This window comes from Centroberyx affinis, unplaced genomic scaffold, assembly GCF_046629955.1.
Source record: "Centroberyx affinis isolate AG114_WGS23_722 - 3 ecotype Tasmania unplaced genomic scaffold, CSIRO-AGI_Caff_v1 ptg000840l_1, whole genome shotgun sequence".
Lineage (NCBI taxonomy): Eukaryota > Metazoa > Chordata > Actinopteri > Beryciformes > Berycidae > Centroberyx > Centroberyx affinis.
The window spans coordinates 84542-104912 of NW_027279436.1; the positions used below are offsets into that span (position 1 = coordinate 84542).

Consider the following 20371-nt stretch of genomic DNA (forward strand, 5'->3'; position numbering starts at 1 on the left):
CAAACTAAATGATAGTCATTTTCATGGGAACACTATAAGAGATCAAACGTATGATTGTCTTTTGTCAGAAATTCATATGTATATATATATATATATAAGGGTTAGGGTTTAGGGTTCAGCTTGCTGCTGAACTCAACGGACTTCAGTGTAAATTGCAGTGTTGGCGAAGCACTTTCTTGGTGAAATTAAGCTGGGAGATATAAATATGTAGTCTACTACAGAGTAGTCTTGACTTAAATGCTGTTCAGAGTGAGGGATGAAAACTGAAAACTCCGACTCAGCCATAAATCTTTGTGTCTTCACTGGCCGCCATCTTGCGCAGCCTTCCTAGTGATAGGAGATTAAGCTATGTCTGATACTGAGTTCTACGCAGCCCTCCGACATAAATTAGCTAGTGATACGAAATTGAGCTATATAGCTCAAACAGCTCAGACATACTGTATGTCTGATACATGGACAAACAAAAAACGACCCTTTCAGCGGCCTTGTGTCATCATATTCCTTTTATTTCTGTATTGATCACCACGTAATTTTAGTAAAACATCTTTTCACAATCAATGTTAATAAAACAAAAGCAGTTGTGCAACCTATCTGTGCTTTTATGTTGGCTAATATCGGCCACATCACAAAAAAAAAAAGCATAGCCTGAGTGGTAATTCAGATCGTCAATAACAAGCATTAAATATATTTAAACAGACTCTCGCTGTGAACTGCCAGTTGTTTCCGTTTCCATTCATATATATATATATATATAGATATAAAGATGACCTTACTCCAGTCCTCTATGGTCCAATCCTTATGGTCTTTTGCAAACCTCAGCCTGGCTCTTCTTTGCTTCTGAACTCTTCCTAAGTTAAAACATTAGTATTGTGTTGTTTAAAAATGAATATGAACTTGTTTTCTTTGCATTATTCAAGGTCTGAAAACACTGCATCTTTTTTGTTATTTTGACCAGTTGTCATTTTCTGCAAATAAATGCTCTAAATGACAATATTTTTTATTTGGAATTTGGGAGAAATGTTGTCAGTAGTTTATAGAATAAAACAAAAATGTTAATTTTACTCAAACGCATACCTATAAATAGTAAAACCAGAGAAACTGATAATTTTGCAGTGGTCTCTTAATTTTTTCCAGAGCTATATATATGATATTTATACAATAGTGTGGAGCCTATATTTAGTATGAATTGCATAAAGACACTGGATGACATCACATACTGGGCACTGGAATGGACCGGAGAATGGTGAATAATCAGTGCACATGGGTGGAAAAGTTATAAATACAACAGATTAAATGAATGGGACTGCGATTTATTCCTCAAGTGAGATTCTTTTTATTTTTTTCTCTCGTGTTTAAGGTCATCCACACAACGTTTTACTATATATAATTATATACATGAGGTAGGTGTTGAAAGTTGTAAGCCTACTGGCAACTGTAGTTACCAAAGGGTGTAGGCCTAGTTATCATTTATCATTTTTTTCATGCTTTAAATGTTTTTTTATTGTGATATCCCGCAAGAAAACAAATAAAAAAAAAAAAAAACAATCCACTTTTTTCCTGTCACATGATGTTGTTCTTCCTGGTGGTACTTCCTGACACCACAGCCGTGGCAAAAACTCCCAAAAAAAGATAATTTTCATATAATGATGATAGCTTAATTTTTAACATTGTGACGATGTGACTGCTCGCAGTCATCGCACAGTTTTTTTTCTCTTTTTCTCTTGTTTAGATCCTTAGACACATAGTTATGTGTATGCTACTGTAGAATATTCATGTCTGAACATTTGCTGTGTATACATATTTCCCTAGTCATGTGCACATTTCCTTAGCCAGATTATACATGTTTTCGGTTAATCATTTCCATCTGAGCAGTCTTGACACCATCAAACATTTGGAGTACCCTATGCTAGCTAGGTTTACACAAATTGTTCGGTAACCATTTCACCACCATGATACTGCAAAATTGAATTAACCACTTTAATGTCACAAACAACACAGACACATAGAATACTGGTCCAGCACTGAACATTTATTAAATACACCACAGAATAATTACACAGACCATACATACCTTCTCTTGGTTGTCCCACATCTCAAAGAGTGCTGCCGGGCGTCGACACAGTATTTATGCGTGACTGATGTCATTAGGCGCTACCACTATGTGGGGCGGTTTCTATTTTTGAGTATGCTTATTCTTTGTTGTTATTGTTAATGAAATATAATGATGATTAGAAACCTACATATAGTGGTGTCAGTTGTATGGGTAACATGTGATATTTTGATTTTTTGTGTAAAAGTTTACCTGTGTTTGAGGTGAAACTTCATACCACCCTGGACTAGGAAAGTGGTATGGTCCTGGGAGTGGAGGCTTGATTGAGGCCTGTATTTAACCAGTCTGTGCTCAGACATGGGAGAGAGAGGTTGTGGGCACAATGCGGAAAGCTCTGTCCCAACTAACAGTTTGTTGTTTTGAGCAAACCTAAAGCTGTCTGATTGTTATATCGAGCTTGAAAAAGTCTGATTAGACTTGCTTTTGCTTTTTCTTTTGTATTGAATTATTCATTTTTGTACACTATCTTGGCATTTTCCATATTTTGATTTTCAACCAAAATAAACCAACAAAGACTGATCCTTCTGGTTGTCATCGTTCCTGATGCCTAGGCCCTCATCAAAGTTACTCGTTTACAAACATATACGTATATATCTGCTTAATCATGAAGGTCTGTAGTATCACCCAATCAAAAAAAAAAAAAAACATAAATCAGATCTATTGTTTTTTCAGTAGCTAGTCTAATGTCTGGGTGGCAACTATAGTTTGATTGACTTCTGACCTGGCCCTAGTATCTCGTTGATAGTATAGTGAGTATCCCGCCTTTATAATTTCTGCAAAAAAGACCATTAACATGAGGGCCGGTCATTTCCAGTGAGAGATTTATTTTCTGGCTAGGTGAATGCAAACTTGATTAATGACTGAAAAGGCATATTATCTGATTTTACCTCAAATTTCCTCCAATGCACACAAATGTCATAGACTACACCAGCTCCGCTACACACAGCTCAACTTCAGGTCCTTTTAAGGGCCACACACTACTTCAACAAAGAGCTCGTTCACTCACATATTTGGTATGGGAGAATCTGTATCTAAAATTGTTTTATTGGTCTTAGTATAATATTGATTAGTAGCCTATACTTATCAAAGCAATACATGCTGTTGTGACACAGTTTGATGCTGGAAACATTTATCCACTGATTGGATTTTCTATTATTCTCCAACTCTATGTTTTTGGGGGGATGGTCATCTAAACCTAATTCTCCATCATTTACAATAAATCACAAGTCTATTAACATTTGCAGATTAGAAGCTCGATAGATTTTATGATGCATTTGTCTTTTCCACTCCCCAGTATGTGAAGGGACCATTGCTTATGCAATTCTTACTAAACACATGTGATATGACAGTAATATACTGTATGTCACGTGAAAGCACGACAAGCTCCAGCAAAGATAGCAGGGTCAGTTTGTGTTGTGGTGGACAGATAATGTGGCCTTAAGAGCCACAGTATCTGTTATTGTTCAAGCTGTTTTATCACAGTCCAGAAAGCATTTTTTTTATTCGGAAGAACCATTTTTTTGTATGTCGCATAGGCTTCCCCTTCTAACAGCTTCACTATTGGTTGACTTACCAGTTCAGCTACTGTAGCTTTACTACAATTTTCAACTACAATTGTAGTTGTAAATTGTAATTTTAGTCAGGGCAAGGATTTCTTGAGGTGGACTCAACTCAAGACATGAATCCATTAATATGCTCCTTCATTCCAGCTGAATCTTCCTCAGTGTCTCCATCAGTCCTGAGTTTAGATTCCTCTCTGCCTCCATAAAGCTGTTTCCATTCATTCTCTATGGGAGTTCTAAAACCCTACGGATGCCATATCTCCAAGTATGCCCAGCTGCAGCCTGCGGAACGGGGCGGGGCTACAGATTCTATGGGCTGGTGGCACTGTTCCCACTTTTGCCGGCAAGTGAGATAAACACTAAGTCTCTGTAATATATGGGGATAGGCCTACAACAACGAAATATGTAAATAGGCTACTTAAAAAATCTAAAAGTTTAAATGTTTAAACTCAACTGTTACTTGGATGTTCACCTTGCAGATGTGTCATAGCCTATTTTTTTTATCTCCTTAGCATTTTACTGTATCCTTTCTTTAGGCCGTTTTCGAAAGTACTTAATCAACTCTGCTTTTACACAAGTTCTGTGGAAAGTGTGTTAGATCAGAGAGAAAAGGGACAGGGTTTGAAACAGGAGGAGACACCAGGGGCACGTTCAATCTGAAAACGGTGTGCACGGGCTTTGAGGTACGTTGTCTCTCGTTTGGTGGGTGTGTCAGAGGTGTTAGCCAATCAGCAGCGACGTGTATATAAACCCCACCGCATTAAAAAGGCAGTGCGCACAATGGATCCAACAAAAGTCCTTTACAAATGCGTCCGCTGCAGCTTGGTGTCTGCAACAACTGAACTAATTAGAAGACATGTTTGTATCTTTTGCTATTGTATGTACCATTGTGGAGTGACACTTTCATAAACTTTTCTACTCCACTCTACTCCTCTAAATATATAATGGTAAATATTACAATATAATATCACAACAACAGTGATCAGCAATAATGATAGGCCTCATAATAAAATAATTAGCTCATATAGAGCCTAATGCAGTCTCGAAGGTAAGAAGTGGATTATCCTTCACCTGAAATGTTTGCCTTGTCATCCTGAAATGCAAATGAGGCAAATGCTGGATCACTATAATTAGGAACCACAGTTTCCACAAACCCCTTCACTCCATTGGGATGTTCTCTGCTATTCTGGACGGCAAGGGCAGTGACTGTAACATCGAGCGTATTTTGTAGTATTAAACACGTATTTAAAGAACGCAAAGAATGGCCTTCTCAGCTGCCATAGTTGCAACGCTTGTAACACAACAGGGTGTTCAACGCACCACCGTTTCTGTTTAAATAAACGTTTTGCTACGTTTTGTCGGGGCTGAACGCAGGGCTGGCTTCCACCTTTTCCAACCAACCATTAATCTGCCTATTCATCCTTCATGGAACAGAACAGGCTATTGTGGCCTCACATCTCTTCATGACGGTATGGACTGACAGTGAATCAGAATTTGACTGCTTTCATTTTACTCATATTGCGTCTTCACATCATTCAAAGCTCCCACCGGACGAAATAATTGGATCATGATCGGATCGGATGAGACACAAAGGCTGAAAACCTTAGCTAAAACTGCCCAAAACCATTTGCATTCACTCTCCATGGGAGTTCTAAAACATTGCAATATGACAGCTAACAACATACAGCTGATTTCAGTAAAATACTAACTCCTCCTACTCGGTTTTGCATGGTATTTTTCGCACACTAAAAGTAGGCCTAAATGTGCTCAGCCCCATGGTGCGGTCACTCATGAGCTCCTAATATAAAGGCTGGTTAGATGTTATAAAGACTCAGAGGATTTCTACCCTTTATCCAGAGTGAGTGATAAAGAGTCCGGGAGGGAGGGCTTAGAGAGAATTGAACTTGTGATATTCAGTTTACGAGCCAGTCTCTAACCACTTGCCCTCTGCTGACCCCGGGCTTCACCTGATGATTTCTTGTTGAATGACCCACCTTGTCAGCTGTTTGAAAAAATAAAGGTAGCCTAATCGGTAACACTTTATAATACAGCCCGCATTTTAGAGTGTAACTCCCCGTCATTACCATGTAGGCTAATTTCCCGGAACTTCCTTGTATGAATCAGTACATATAAAATACTTACCGGTTCCTACTGGTACTTAAATGTAGGTACAGCGGAAGAAAACAAGACAACAAGGAACAAGGGAGTAACAATTGGGGATTTAGAGTGTAACTTCCCGACATTTACCCTGTAATTTACGGTGTAACAACAGGGGGCGGGCTGGATTAAGAAGTTTCCACTGTTCTCCCGTTCTTACTCTGTATTTACATACTAAGTACTCTGTATTTACAGAGTAACGACAGGGGCGGGCTGGATTATGAAGTTTATGCTGTTCAACCGTTCTTACTCTGTAAGTAGGCACAGAACTAACAAGGTATGTGCTGTTCTTCCGTCCTTACTGTATAATTACCCAGTAAAAACAAATGATCACAGTAATTACTGTCAAACATTACAGGACCTATGCCCATCTGATGTTACAGTAAGGGACCCAAGACTAGCTGTTTGGTTCGGTTACCTTCCATGTCACAAACAAACACCATGCAACATGAACTTTTGAACAGACAGTAAGAAAACTTACAGACAGTAAGAAAACACCTCAGTATTTTTCATGAGGCGTTTTATTTTGAAAATCCAAGACGCTGTACAGCGGAAGTGTTATTTGCTATGTTAACTTGACACCAGCAGTTTTCTGATTGGGCGACGATTTGAAGCTCCAGCTGACCAATGAACACGCAGCTTGACAGAGATATAAACCGGGTTCCTGAGAAAGTCAACACATTCTTTGATTTACTAATCAAAAACAGAACAACGACAATGTCTGGCCGTGGCAAAACTGGAGGCAAAGCTCGTGCCAAGGCAAAGACCCGCTCATCTCGTGCCGGTCTTCAGTTCCCCGTCGGCCGTGTTCACAGGCTGCTGCGCAAAGGCAACTACGCCCAGCGTGTCGGTGCCGGAGCCCCGGTGTATCTGGCGGCGGTGCTCGAGTACCTGACCGCTGAGATCCTGGAGTTGGCCGGAAACGCCGCTCGCGACAACAAGAAGACCCGTATCATCCCCCGTCACCTGCAGCTGGCCGTCCGCAACGACGAGGAGCTCAACAAGCTGCTGGGCGGAGTCACCATCGCTCAGGGCGGCGTGCTGCCCAACATCCAGGCGGTGCTGCTGCCCAAGAAGACCGAGAAGCCCGCCAAGAAGTAAACTCGACCAGCTTGTCTTCAGACCAAACCAAAGGCTCTTTTAAGAGCCACCCACTCACTTCAAAGGAGTTTTCCTTATTAGTTTTATTGTGTGCTGTGCATATGAATTCAATAATTTTAATGTAGGCTATATAAAACCGTCAACCCTGTTAGGCTATTTTAATATAAAACTGCTTAATTCCATGGCATGGTCTAACAGTGGGGACCCTCAATACATAAAAAACTGATGATGGAATAAAATTTCATATAATTTTCCAGAATGCTTTATTTAAATATACAGAAAACAAACTAGTGTTGCCTCACATAATATATGGAATATGCATATTTATATATTTATGAACACGTTCTTTACACACTTAGCATATGCAAGTAATTAATAAAACCTAAAATAATAAACCATTAATAAAAAAAGAAAATCATATTGTGGGATTATTTAAACAAGATGACTGTCAGATTATTTCAGCATGCTGGAGATGTCACGATTCTTGTGTTTGAGATGTGTGTTTGGAATCTACAGCATATATACTCAAACCCATATAGGCATAATTACATTTTTAATGTAATAATTCCAGTGAGTATTTTGATTTGATTGTATTATGATTTTGTTGGTCTGGGCACCCAATGTTTAAGTATTCTTTTTTTCAAGAGTTAAGAATGTAAATTTGTCAGTTGGAGTTAGTTGGATTGTCCTCCACGTGACTGTAAAATTAAGGGGTTTGATTCCATCTGGGGATTGATGCATGTCATCCTCCTCTCTTTCCTGTATCTCTATGGAGAATTATCAATTCAGTAGGAAACAACAACCTGATGAAGGCCAGGAGGCAGCAACATGTTGGTTCAATGTTTTAACCAATAAAGGATTTTTAACTTTGCAGCTTCTGCTTAGCTTCTGCTAACTTGCCACAACTGAAGTTCTTTTGAAAAAAATGTGGGCAAGGACTTTGGCGTTGGAGTTTGGCCCCGCCCAGCAAAGCGCGCTCTTTCCTTCCTCATTTAGGTCCGCAAAGAAGGTTTATGTACTGAAGCTTTCTGAAGTTCCGTATCAGTTCCTTTTTGTTTTGAAAGAAAACGCATCGAAAATGAGTGGCCGCGGAAAAGGAGGAAAGGGACTCGGCAAAGGAGGCGCCAAGCGTCACCGTAAAGTTCTCCGTGATAACATCCAGGGAATCACCAAACCCGCTATCCGCCGTCTGGCTCGCCGCGGCGGAGTCAAGCGTATCTCCGGCCTGATCTACGAGGAGACCCGCGGGGTGCTCAAGGTCTTCCTGGAGAACGTCATCCGTGATGCCGTCACCTACACCGAGCACGCCAAGAGAAAGACCGTCACCGCCATGGATGTGGTGTATGCTCTGAAGAGGCAGGGCCGCACTCTCTACGGCTTCGGCGGTTAACTTCATTTACCATCTCATACTCCAACACAAAGGCTCTTTTAAGAGCCGCCCACTTTATCGATATAAAGAGATGTATTCCTATTTACTTTAGACCATGTTTAAGCATTTAGTTTTACAGTTTCTGTACCTGCTGGAAATATTGTTACTGAAACCCAACAAAACTCTTTAATTCTAACATGTTTAAGATACTCAACAGAGGTAACTGAATTGCACCAGGGATGTGCACAGATATGTTTTGGGGCAGTGGCTCGATTGCAAAAAAAAGGCACTAGGAGAGCCTGGAACAGTTTGCTGTCTCATTAACATAATTTAACATGGCATAGCATCATACTGCAAAGATAGGCAGCTCCAGAAGGCGAAAATAATATTTAATCAGTTTAGCTGTGTGGTTTTATTCTAGTAAATATCTGCTAGTTAGCTGAAAACTATATCAAACACATAACATTTAAATTAACCAACAAAGTTAACTAGGTAAGTGGCACACAGCCAAAAGTGGGTATGTTACTATTGTTTTGAAGTGTGACTTCTAGAGTATAAATTGTCCCAGATGCTGACTGGCAACCACTACAGCATGTCCGGCAAGAATACGATGAGACAGTGTCCACTACGAGGGGTAGTTTAATGAACCTATACAAAGTTACAGTCCTCTTCACTTTCCATTACAAGTGCTAGTTATGTGTGGTTTCTACAAAACGAGAAATAAAATACAAGATTTCAATTGGTGTCCTATACAGAATGCAAATGATTTATCAAGACGTAGCAACATGAATTGACTGTTATAGCCAGTACAAAGATGCTTGCAATTTCGTATGACTTCATATAACTATCTCCAATTAACTCAAAATCAAGATAAAACTGTAATATGGATAACCTAATCATCACAATAGCTAACAAACACTTAGCTATCACTATGGTAATAATTGAGTCAGCTTAGCAAGGCTAGTTAGCTTGTGAATGTCAAAGCCATGCTATGCTAGCGATAGAGCTAATAGCAACATAACAACTCAGTGTAATAGAATACACTAAAACACTCATCCAATACTCATAAACAACAAATGAATAAGTGACTTACACTTAGCTGCACGCACAGACAACACTCTGAAAAGTAGAGGTGACAAAGCAAGGAATAACAACTTTAACATGCAGGAACACCACAGTACACCACATCATGAAAGGCCCAACTGAAAGGGGGGTCCTAATCTTGATGACCATAAGTCTGCCTAACTGCAAATGCCCACTAGGGGGCCTTTACTACAGCCTGAACATAATTACAGTCTGACCATGGCAATTAGCTGGCCTTTTTAACAACTATCGCTTAATTTATCCAACAAGCCATCTAGCAAGCCAGGAGCAAAGCAAGCTAATCCTTGCATGACACTGAACTTGCTAACCATATCATTAAATATTTGGGGTTCATACATTAACGTGCAGATCTAGTTCTCTGCCAGAAAACAATTGCTTAAGTTTGAAGAATGGCTCACCTCTGACACACTGGGTGGCTCTGGGTGCTTGGGCACCTGCCCCTTTTACCTTAATTGAACAAAATGCCTAGCCTTATTCAATCTTATGAATCGCCATGCAAAAAACTGCGATTCATAGAGACTAGATACCAGGCTACAAAATGCCCCTTCCAATACAAATGTATTATTTTATTTTAGGCATTTTCCGAATAGTTAATAAATTGTAGTGATACGAGCAAAACTATTTGAGCAAATGTAAAACACATGAGATTGTTTGCACAGTGCATTGCCCCTTTCCCTGTCTCACATGTGGACAGGGCTGTGTTATCAACAGAATCACAGAGCAGGAGGACAACAAGCCAAATATTGTTGCAGCCATTAGTTAAACCTGGCAATATATCACATATCCTGCAATTATTTTTTAGCATGTATGCTAGGCAATGAATCAATGTAGCTAATTGAAACTTGGACCGAATTGACTATTGCTAGCTAGCTTGATGCTGCTGCTAATAGTGACTTTCTTCACCCAGGAGCCCAGATTCTCTCATTTGCTAACATTATTTTTTTAATTTTACATATTATATTGTGAGTGGCTGCAAGACGCCCTCGAAAGCAAGAAGGGCAAAAGTAAAAGAGAAAGTAATGCAGAAGGCAGCTGGAGGGACTCAAGACAACAGGTGAGAGGCAGACTGGGGAGTCAGACGGTGGCTTACCTTCATATTCATCATGCAAGGAAAAAAATAGATCGAAATATAATAAGATAATAAAGGAATAATCGCTAAGATACATTTGTTTTATTTAATATTTAGTACAGGCAGACAGAAATGCAGAGAGATGAGGGGGAGAAAGAAGAGGACAGTGAGACAGAAAGACAAGAGATGGAAGCAAATATAACAGATGAGTAAAGGGATATAACAACACTGCATTGCATAGAGATTATTCCACAGACTGTTTGACACTGTAGATGCCCCCTTTTCTCATTTGAGCACCTGCCCCTGAAGAACTCTCTGCACGTCCCTGCTGCAGTGGCGCTCATGATCAGCTGCTACAATGTCATGTCATGTGACAAGGGCAGCAGCAGGCAGCAGCTATCCTATTGTTGTTGCCCAATCACCTGACATTTTAGTTTTATAACAATGGAAATGTAATTTGGTTTAATAACACTAATCATAATTGTAACAATAACAGCAGCAGCGACAACAACTATAATACTAATAATCATAATGATAATTATTATTTATTTGGTCCAGTGGCTTGAGCCACTTTAGCCACTATACTTGGCACATCAATTAATTGCTCTACCTTCTAGCACTGATTAAGCTAAATGATGAATCCTACAATCTCAGTATATTGCATACACTGGGTACGTTGTGGCCAAAAATATATTGCACCAATTGAGATGAATAGACAGGCGTTTAGACAGTTTTGCGTATCCCCGCCTGTCACGCGAGAGACCGGAATTCAATCTGTCTGTTTTGTCAGCTCAGTCAGTTAGACAGGTGATTTGTTAGAGAGGTATTCAGTTAGGCAGCTCAGTCAGTTAAGCAGGTGCTCAGTTAAACAGAGAGAAAACAGATACAGTTATACAGGTAGTTAGACAGGTGATTAGTTAGACAACTCAGTAAGATAGGTCGTCAGAGAGATGATTTGTTAGACAGGAAGTAGTTACACAGCTCAGTCAGTTAGACAGGTGGTCAGTTATACAGGTGAGTAGTTAGACAGCTCAGTCAGTTAGACAGGTGGTCAGTTAGATGGGTGATTAGCTAGACAGTTGTCTAGTTAGACAGGTTAGACAGGTAGCTAGTTAGACAGGTTAGTCAATTAGACAGGTAGCTAGTTAGACAGGTTAGTCAATTAGACAGGTGGTCAGTTAGACAGGTAAGTAGTTGGACAGCTCAGTTACACCCTGTTTTTTCCCGTTATTTTTGAGGTCTAAAGACAGGTCCCCAGCAACTTCAGTTGTTTTGGAGAACGCTGCAACATAGGCTACTTCAGGTTTGATTCCATCTGGTGATTGATGCATGTCATCCTCCTCTCTTTCCTGTATCTCTATGGAGAATTATATACAGTATATATAAAAAAAAAAAGGCTATCCTTCAAAATTTCACATTTAATAATTTTCACTCCAGTATTTAAAAAAAACCCCAATAAAATCTCCAAAACAAAAAAAGGTGGTTTGGCAACAAAATTCCTTTATTTTGTCACTATTGTTTATTTTCACTGTGACTATCGCAGAACTCAGACTTAAAGGAATAGTTCACCCAAAAATGAAATTTCATTATCTACTCACCCCCTGACCCCCATGCCGGGTAAAGTCCATACAACAGTCTGTCCATACAACAGTCCCGGAGCTTGCCAGCTGAAGTAACCTATGTTGCAGCGTTCTCCAAAACAACTGAAGTTGCTGGGGACCTGTCTTTAGACCTCAAAAAATAACGGGAAAAAACAGGGTGTAACTGAGCTGTCCAACTACTTACCTGTCTAACTGACCACCTGTCTAATTGACTAACCTGTCTAACTTTGTCTAGACAAATAAATAAATAAACATTTGGTGCTCAGAACAACAACATCATAATACAATCAAATCAAACCAGTATACTCACTGGAATTATTACATTGAAAATGTAGTTAGGCCTATATGGGTTTGTAAGCTATTGCATTCACCAAAGAAAAAAATAATAATCGGAGATGGTTTCTCGTAATTATGAGATAAAGATCTCGTAATCATGAGAAAACTATCTCGTGATTATGAGAAAACGTATCTTGTAAGAACGAGAAAATAATACTTCCGGTTTGGGCGTTTAGCCTTCAAAATAAAAGTGTGAGCATTTAAACATGTAGAAATACTATTTTAAACCAATTACCTTGTATTTAATTGTCAGATTCAACAAGTGAACACCCATATTAATGTTTGATGTCATAATAATAATGAAAAATGCCATAATATGTGCCAATTTCTAACTATAAACACTGCATATATTACACTTGCAGTATGGCTGACTGATCCTGCCATGACTGTTCTAAAACCACTTGGGCCTAAATGTTAGTGTGTAGTGAAAGTCCAGGTCTGCAGGAGTGTTTTGACATAGAACTTGTGCTGTTACAATGAAAGGTAAACTGTACAGTGTCCAATTTAGTCAGACAATGTCAGAAAGTGTAATATATGCAGCATTTACAGTTAAAAATGGTCTCACCACCGGACACTTTCCCCAACCCCGGTGATCCTTAGGCCTGGCAAGGACCCACAAAATATCACCAGCTACAGACCTATCAGCCTCCTCAGCCCCATTGGGAAACTCTTCGAACGCATCCTCACCTTATGTCTCAACCACCACACTGAACACCTGTGCCTATTCAGAATTCACAAAGCCGGATTCAGAAAGCACCGCTCCACAACTGACAACATCCTCCATCTATCTGAATCCATCATGCAACTTCTCCAAAAAACAACACACCTTGGCAGTCTTCTTTGACATTGAGAAGGCTTTTTGTGGCACAATGGACTACTATACAGATTATCAGACTCAAACATTCAGCTCCCTCGCTCCATCCGGAACATCATTGCCAGTTTCCTCAGCAACCGTCAAATCAAAGTCAAGGTATCCGCATCCATCTCACTACCCTTCACTCCAGAAGCAGGTGTCCCCTAGGGGGCAGTACTCAGCCCACTCCTCTTCATCCTGTATATCTCAGACATCTATTACCCGCTTCCACAATAGTCCACGTATCACAATTCACCGATGACTACTGGACCAGCTCCAAATCACCACAACTTGTAATAAAGTACAATGCATCAATGAAATAGAAAACTGGTCAAATATGTGGAGAGTGAAACTCAATCCAACAAAAACACAGTGCGTATTGTTCAGCAATAATCACACCTCGAAACCAAATATCACGGTTCACAACCAGCCCCTCACCCTGACCAACCAAGCAAAATTCCTAGGTATCATTCTTCAAAAACATGAAATGGACGACATGCATAAAACACCTGGAAGCTTAAGGCAACAAGCGACTGAACCACCTGAAAGCCCTCTGTGGAAGAAAACGAGGAGCAGCACCTGAAACAATCACCAAAGTTACACCAGCTACATCCGTTAACTTTTTGAATACGCATCACTGGCCTGGGTCACTGTCTCACCCCAACAATTAAACAAACAACAAATCATCCAAAAGAAAGCAATAAGACTGGCTTACAGACTCCCACCATACATCAGCTCACACTACTGCCACCAGATCTCAGGACTACAAACCATTCGTCAAAGACTCATCATCATGGGACAGAAATATGTCAACAGAGCCACCGATAACCCAGCCATCATTTTTGTTTGTTTCTCTTCTGTCATTCTATTATTCATTTTATTTGTATTTCTCTAGTGATTTTTACCAAATTTCCAATAAAGGCTGTTTTAACAGTGTAAATGTTCTAGAAGTCTAGAAATACACCAACCAAGTCAACGAAAGCACTTCCGCTCTGCAGTGTCTCGTTTGGGATTTTCAAAATAAAACCAGCCTTTATACAGAAGAGGATTAGGGCCACGTGAAAAAAATTTCCAATTTGGTTATGCTAACTAAGAATTCTGGCCTAATCCTATTCAACATATTTGTCCAAACATTAAATGAAAATAAATGCTAAGATTAAAGAAAAATCTTGGAAGTGAAGACACTAACTTGTAAGTGTTTTTTCTACAAACACACAGTAAGCCAGTCAAAGGAGGGAACATCCTTGGACAATGTTAACTAACTTCACACACACATACCACACACTTTATTACGGCTCCTTGTTATAGTAACCATTTAGTTATTCAGGATTCAGGAAGGATTCATTTAAGTCAGTTTCCAGATAGTTATCGTTGCTGACTCATGTCTTCCACTGCTCATTTTCCATGATTGTGTCTGCTGAAATCTTGGTTTTTACTATCAGTATTGCATATTCACATGGTCATCTATTCCTATTGCCATTGATTCATCACAATTCATAGGTATGCCTCTTGTATATACTGTACTATATTCACTTGTATTTACCTGATTATTGAGTGTGTTTTAGCTTAGTAATAGATATTGTTTTGCATAAAGTCACCTCCTGTGCTCATTGTGTGGGTTTAAATTCAAACATGCCGAGAATTCACTCCTTCAGATGAGACCTGTTGATGCGGTCTGTTATCTGGTGCCCCGTTAATTCTCATTGAAGCTAACTAAATTATATTGATATCAGGCATCATTAATACCTACCACCACTACACTGCTCATAAATTGTTTTAATTTTAGAGTCATACTATTGTAATTGCTTAGGTAATGTCAAATGATTGTAATGGCTACAGTTCACAAAAGGAGAAATAACTCTTTCAGTGAATAGTGAGGTGGCTCTTAAAAGAGCCGTTGTGGGGAGTGACCGCAGGGGAGTTTAAGCTCGCTCTCCGCGGATGCGGCGGGCCAGCTGGATGTCCTTGGGCATGATGGTGACCCTCTTGGCGTGGATGGCGCACAGGTTGGTGTCCTCAAAGAGGCCGACCAGGTAAGCCTCGCTGGCCTCCTGCAGAGCCATGACAGCGGAGCTCTGGAAGCGCAGGTCGGTCTTGAAATCCTGAGCGATCTCTCGGACCAGGCGCTGGAAGGGCAGCTTGCGGATGAGCAGCTCGGTGGACTTCTGGTAGCGACGGATCTCTCTGAGAGCCACGGTACCGGGCCTGTAACGGTGGGGCTTCTTGACGCCGCCGGTGGCCGGGGCGCTTTTCCTGGCAGCCTTGGTGGCGAGCTGCTTCCTGGGAGCTTTTCCTCCGGTGGATTTACGGGCGGTCTGCTTGGTTCTGGCCATGGTAGAAACGTTAGTAATTTCTTCTGAAGAGCAGAGGAAAATATGTGGCTGGAGAGCCGATCTCGGCTTTATATAGGCAACGCCGGGGCGCTGCCATACTCTGATTGGTCTGTCCGAGGGAAGCGCGCGCTTCAGCAGATCAACTATTGGCGCTTTGGAAAGTCCGCCCAAAATTCAAACTAGACCACTCCTCCACAGCAGGATTAGGACTGAGTCTGAATGCAGCAGAAAGGCTTTTACTGAAAAGGAAGAAGAAATAAGATTTGACTATTTATTTTTTATTATTATTAAAGTACTTTCAATCCCTTTAAAAAAACTAATATGTGGAAAAGATAACCAGCAAACCGGCATCATGGTAAAAAGACATGAGATCAAAAATAAATAAAAATAAATTTCAACAATAAAATGAAGCAAATCGAATGAAAAAATGTTAGGATTCAACACACTGAGTGGAGTGTGAAGAATGGAAATTGCATGTCTTCCATGTATGGACTTAGCCTATTAAAATAGATGCAACACTTGCGTTTATGTAGTTGGTGCTGTGTCTATAATCTGAAGAGAAAAGGTCGAGGAAACAGAAAAGGTAGAGGATGGGGAAATCAGCAGCCGCCTAATGCATGATGTTTTATTGCAAATGTAATGCAAGACTGTGGAATGAAACCTGCCGTTGAGTCCATAAGATTCGAGCTGTCCGAGTACTTGACTCTCGACTGGCATACTGTTGTAATGCATGAAGTCAAGTATTTACATATTTACAGTTCATACAAATGCCTTAGGTGCTCAAACAGCAGCACTTATCTACACAAACGAGTGTGCTGTTATGAAGTTATGAAAAGAAAATAAGGCAACATTGTAGTGACTGTGAAGGGGGGGGGGGGTAATGAGCCACATCAACAACCTGTGCTAATTTCTATTAAGATGTGTAATTTCGAAAATGTGAAGAGGAAAATGCTCTTTGAAAGTTGTGGGTGGCTCTTAAAAGAGCCTTTTGGTATGGCAAAGAGTGGAAGCCGGGAAGCTTACTTCTTCTTGAGTGCCTTTTTGGGCTTTGCTGCTTTGGGCTTGGCAGCCTTCTTGGCGGCAGGTTTCTTGGCAGCAGCGGGCTTCTTCGCCGCCTTCTTGGGGCTCTTTGTGGCCTTTTTCGCCGCTGGTTTCTTCGCTGCGGGCTTCTTTGCTTTCGCAGGGGATTTCTTAGGAGTTGCAGCCTTCTTAGGTGCAGCCTTCTTCTTGGGGCTCTTGACGGCTTTCTTGGCAGCGGGCTTCTTGGCTTTCGGAGCGGCTTTCTTGGCAGCCGGCTTCTTGACCTTTTCAGCCTTCTTGGCGACCTTGAAGGAGCCGGAAGCCCCGGTCCCCTTAACCTGGACCAGGTCGCCCTTTTCCACCAGCTTCTTGATGGCGATCTTGACGCGGTTGTTATTCCTCTCCACGTCGTAGCCTCCGGCAGCCAAGCTCTTCTTGATGGCGGCCAGAGAGACGCCGCTCCGCTCCTTGGAGGCGGACACAGATTTCGTGATCAGCTCACCGACGCTGGGGCCGCTCTTCTTCGGCTTCACAGCCTTCTTCTTCGCGGGTTTGGCCGCTTTAGCCGGGGCGGCGGCGGCGGGTGCAGCTGGAGCGACTTCTGCCATTCTTCTCTTCTAGTCTGTTCTGCTTCACACAGCTCTACAGAGTCTGACTGGACTGATTGTCGATGCAGGGCAAGAGGCGGGACTTATACACATCATGAGGACCGTGTAGACTCAACACACGCAGCCGCTCCCTGTGCAGCTCAAATGTGGCGACATTTGTGTTTTCTCCTCCACCTTTTACAGATAAAATACGCCGATCGGAGATGGTTTCAAGTGTAACTGTTATTGGACCCGTTAGAAAACTAGTTTCCTCTCGGGATGACGTCGTTTTTAGCGATGAGAAGACTTTAATTGTATTCAGGGAAGCTTCAAACCTCTCCAATACACCGTCACAGTATTCGGCTCGCAGTGGGATTTCTTCACATTTCGACTCGTAAAATGGTTTAATATGCTTTACATTGCAAACAACACTAGTTGTCCAGTAAGCAGAGGTGTCTGACGAGGGAATAAAAGTCAAAGTACTGTAGTGCTGTGTTTTGTTTTGTTTTAATCGTCAGATGTTTTGGTGTCGGTAAACACACTGATGCTGGCGGTGACTTAGGGCGGGTTACCTTGAGATTGTTGCTGAGGCGTTAACTTTCTGACTCAGGTGAATGCTGCAGTCATGATTAATGAAACTGAAAATATGTTCTGTTTAAGTTTGTAATACTGTCTGATTTTACATGAAAGTAGGCCAAACATGTATTTTCTCCAATGGACACAAATATCATGATTGTCTAATATAGATTATCATACAATGTAATCCAAGATCAAAGTAATCCAGCACACACCAGGATTGTTCAAATCGACTTTTTAGTTTAATTCATATAAAATATTGGGGCGAACAATGCGTTTCTGAGGAGGGAAGCATATTGGATATACACCCTAAAAACAGTAGAGCCTAATGGTCTGAATTAAATGTTTGATCTGAGCCCATTTTTATGATGTATTAACATACCTCTCTTTGTATCTGCAGGTGATTCCTTATATAGGGAGAGATGAGGCACTATAGATCTCCTCTGGCACTGACCCCTTCCCCTACCTAATATAAGGCATTAGATGACTATGTAGAGTTGTATTGTGATGATACTGTTGTCAATTTGTGGCCCCATCTGTGGAAATGGTACTTGTAGTGTGTGAAGAAGAAATAGTTTGACCATGATATTTTTCATATTTTGACAGTTTGACCATGATGATATGTGTTATTGTTGTATTTGTTATCATTACCTTGTGTGTTTGTCTCATCAAATACTGTAATGTAAAACTGATGTTGTGATATAGTGATAATTTCTGTTGTCACATGATCTGGAATTCATGTTGTCACATGATCTGGAATTAAGACCACCTGTTGGCACAGGAAGTCTTTGTAAACCCATACCTGATGCCAATCAAGTGAAGAGCGAACCTGAAGAAGCCACAATGCAAAACGCGTTGTTCGCCCCAATATTTTATATGAATTAAACTAAACAGTCGATTTGAACAATCCTGGTGTGTGCTGGATTACTTTGATCTTGAATATTGTATTGCTCTTGCTCTAGCTGCACCCTGGATGAGTAGCACGGCTGTGCACAGTGCACCCATAGATTCTCATACAATGTAATCCAACTTGTTGTGTTTGAGTCCATTAGACTGAAATATCATTCTGTAGGCTATTTATCTTTTTTTATTGTGTGTAAAACTACCTTTTCAACAACTTCAGCCTCTTTACTCTGTGATTTTATTAAACAGCAGTTGCTGAATTTTGGTTCCACATTTGTCCAAGTCAGTGGTTCTGTTCGATACTTAATCATATACTTACAAACTTGTGATTCTCAGCTCTTCACAAGTTTAGAGATACACTTTTCTTTTTTCTTTTTTTGTCACAGATGGACTTGTTTCTTGCTGAATAGTTGAATAATTTAACAGGGACAGAGAAAAGACAACTTGATGAGAAAAATGTTTCATTTTTTTATTAGTACCACTTTGGTAGTGTAATATTTCCATTAGTAACTTTATATGATGGTCTCTCAACAGTCACAGGCTCTTCTGCTGGTCTAGGATCAGATCCTACCAGAGCCATCCAGCCAACATAGAGAGTCTGACTTTGACTGAAGTGGCTTTAAGATGAGATATGCTTTGTTGTCCCCGTGGGGAAATTTGTCTTGCACTCTGTGTTGCTGTGTCACTCAATAAAAACATCAGTTCCATACACAGCATGCTTCACATCATACATACATACATTATCAAACAACAAATAAATAAACTTAGGTACAATACCAATAAAAGAATTAAAAGAACCCATTGCACAACCCTGTTGCATCATGCACCTATGCAACTATTGCACTGAACACACAACCCCCATAGCTCATTACTGAGAAATGATTGCACATAGCCCCAAAGTCTCATACTACGCTAGCCTACTATTCAGAAACTTAATTGAGGTAGGCACAAAGTCGAGAACACAGACTTTCAACATGGGTCTTCCAGCTGAATGCGTTGTCAATATGAACACCAATGTATAATGTGAAGAGGACTGGTGAGCTGGCGCAGCCTTGTGGGGCACCTGGGCTGACTGATCTAGATTCTGAAAGGGCGTTGTTAAACTTAAAATAATAAATAGTTAATATATTTCAGCCAACTTACTGTCTCAATCAAAAAAGAAAAACTAATACATGGACTGATTACCCCTATTAAAGTAGTATTCACTGTAGGGTAAAGTAATATATCAATCAAACTGACAATATACTGTAGTAACATAGGTTTATGTAAGATATCATTTGAAGGTTTAAGATACAGTATAGAAACATGTACAGAAACCAAACTAGTAGGCCTACTGGTAATTGTGTAATTTCATTTTTAGCATGTGCAGTTACATATGACAGTAGGCTGTGTAATTGGTTAACATTTCAGTTGTATTATGTTAAAATAGAATGATATAAAGAAACAAATAGAAACTTTTCTGGACTGTGAAAAATAGCTTGAACATTGACAGATATATTATTGTCATTACATGTGTTTAGTATGGATTGCGTCCACGTACTGGGTAGTGGAGAGGACAGAGGAATCATGAAATCTATGGAGCTTCTAATATACAAATATTAAAGAATTATGATTCATTGAGGGCTAAAGGTTTCCAGGAGCAAAATGTGTCAAAGCAGCTTTGATGAGCAGTTAAAGGAATAGTAATCAT

At 40.3% G+C, this 20371-nt stretch overlaps 4 protein-coding genes across 4 annotated transcripts in view; 2 read left to right on the plus strand and 2 right to left on the minus strand.

Moving 5' to 3' along the window:
* The window catches only part of LOC139645270 (histone H2A-like), an 83225-nt gene extending 76295 nt beyond the window's left edge, over positions 1-6930 (plus strand). Inside the window, exon 3 of the mRNA XM_071520946.1 lies at positions 6537-6930. Coding sequence (XP_071377047.1) covers positions 6537-6930 — 394 coding nt within the window. The remainder of the gene's footprint in view (positions 1-6536) is intronic.
* A 1078-nt stretch (positions 6931-8008) lies between these two features.
* On the plus strand, positions 8009-8320 carry LOC139645294 (histone H4). Its single transcript, XM_071520979.1, has one exon. The coding sequence runs from the start codon at positions 8009-8011 to the stop codon at positions 8318-8320; it is 312 nt and encodes a 103-aa protein (XP_071377080.1).
* A 6864-nt stretch (positions 8321-15184) lies between these two features.
* On the minus strand, positions 15185-15595 carry LOC139645287 (histone H3). Its single transcript, XM_071520970.1, has one exon. The coding sequence runs from the start codon at positions 15593-15595 to the stop codon at positions 15185-15187; it is 411 nt and encodes a 136-aa protein (XP_071377071.1).
* A 1019-nt stretch (positions 15596-16614) lies between these two features.
* Positions 16615-17223, minus strand: LOC139645277 (histone H1-like). The gene has a single exon (XM_071520961.1). The coding sequence runs from the start codon at positions 17221-17223 to the stop codon at positions 16615-16617; it is 609 nt and encodes a 202-aa protein (XP_071377062.1).
* Between the last annotated feature and the right edge of the window lie 3148 nt (positions 17224-20371).

What these genes read in the sequence shown, in the direction of transcription:
- LOC139645294 (XM_071520979.1), top strand. Translation starts at nt 8,009, where the DNA reads ATGAGTGGCCGCGGAAAAGGAGGAAAGGGACTCGGCAAAGGAGGCGCC.
- LOC139645287 (XM_071520970.1), bottom strand. Translation starts at nt 15,595, where the DNA reads ATGGCCAGAACCAAGCAGACCGCCCGTAAATCCACCGGAGGAAAAGCT.
- LOC139645277 (XM_071520961.1), bottom strand. Translation starts at nt 17,223, where the DNA reads ATGGCAGAAGTCGCTCCAGCTGCACCCGCCGCCGCCGCCCCGGCTAAA.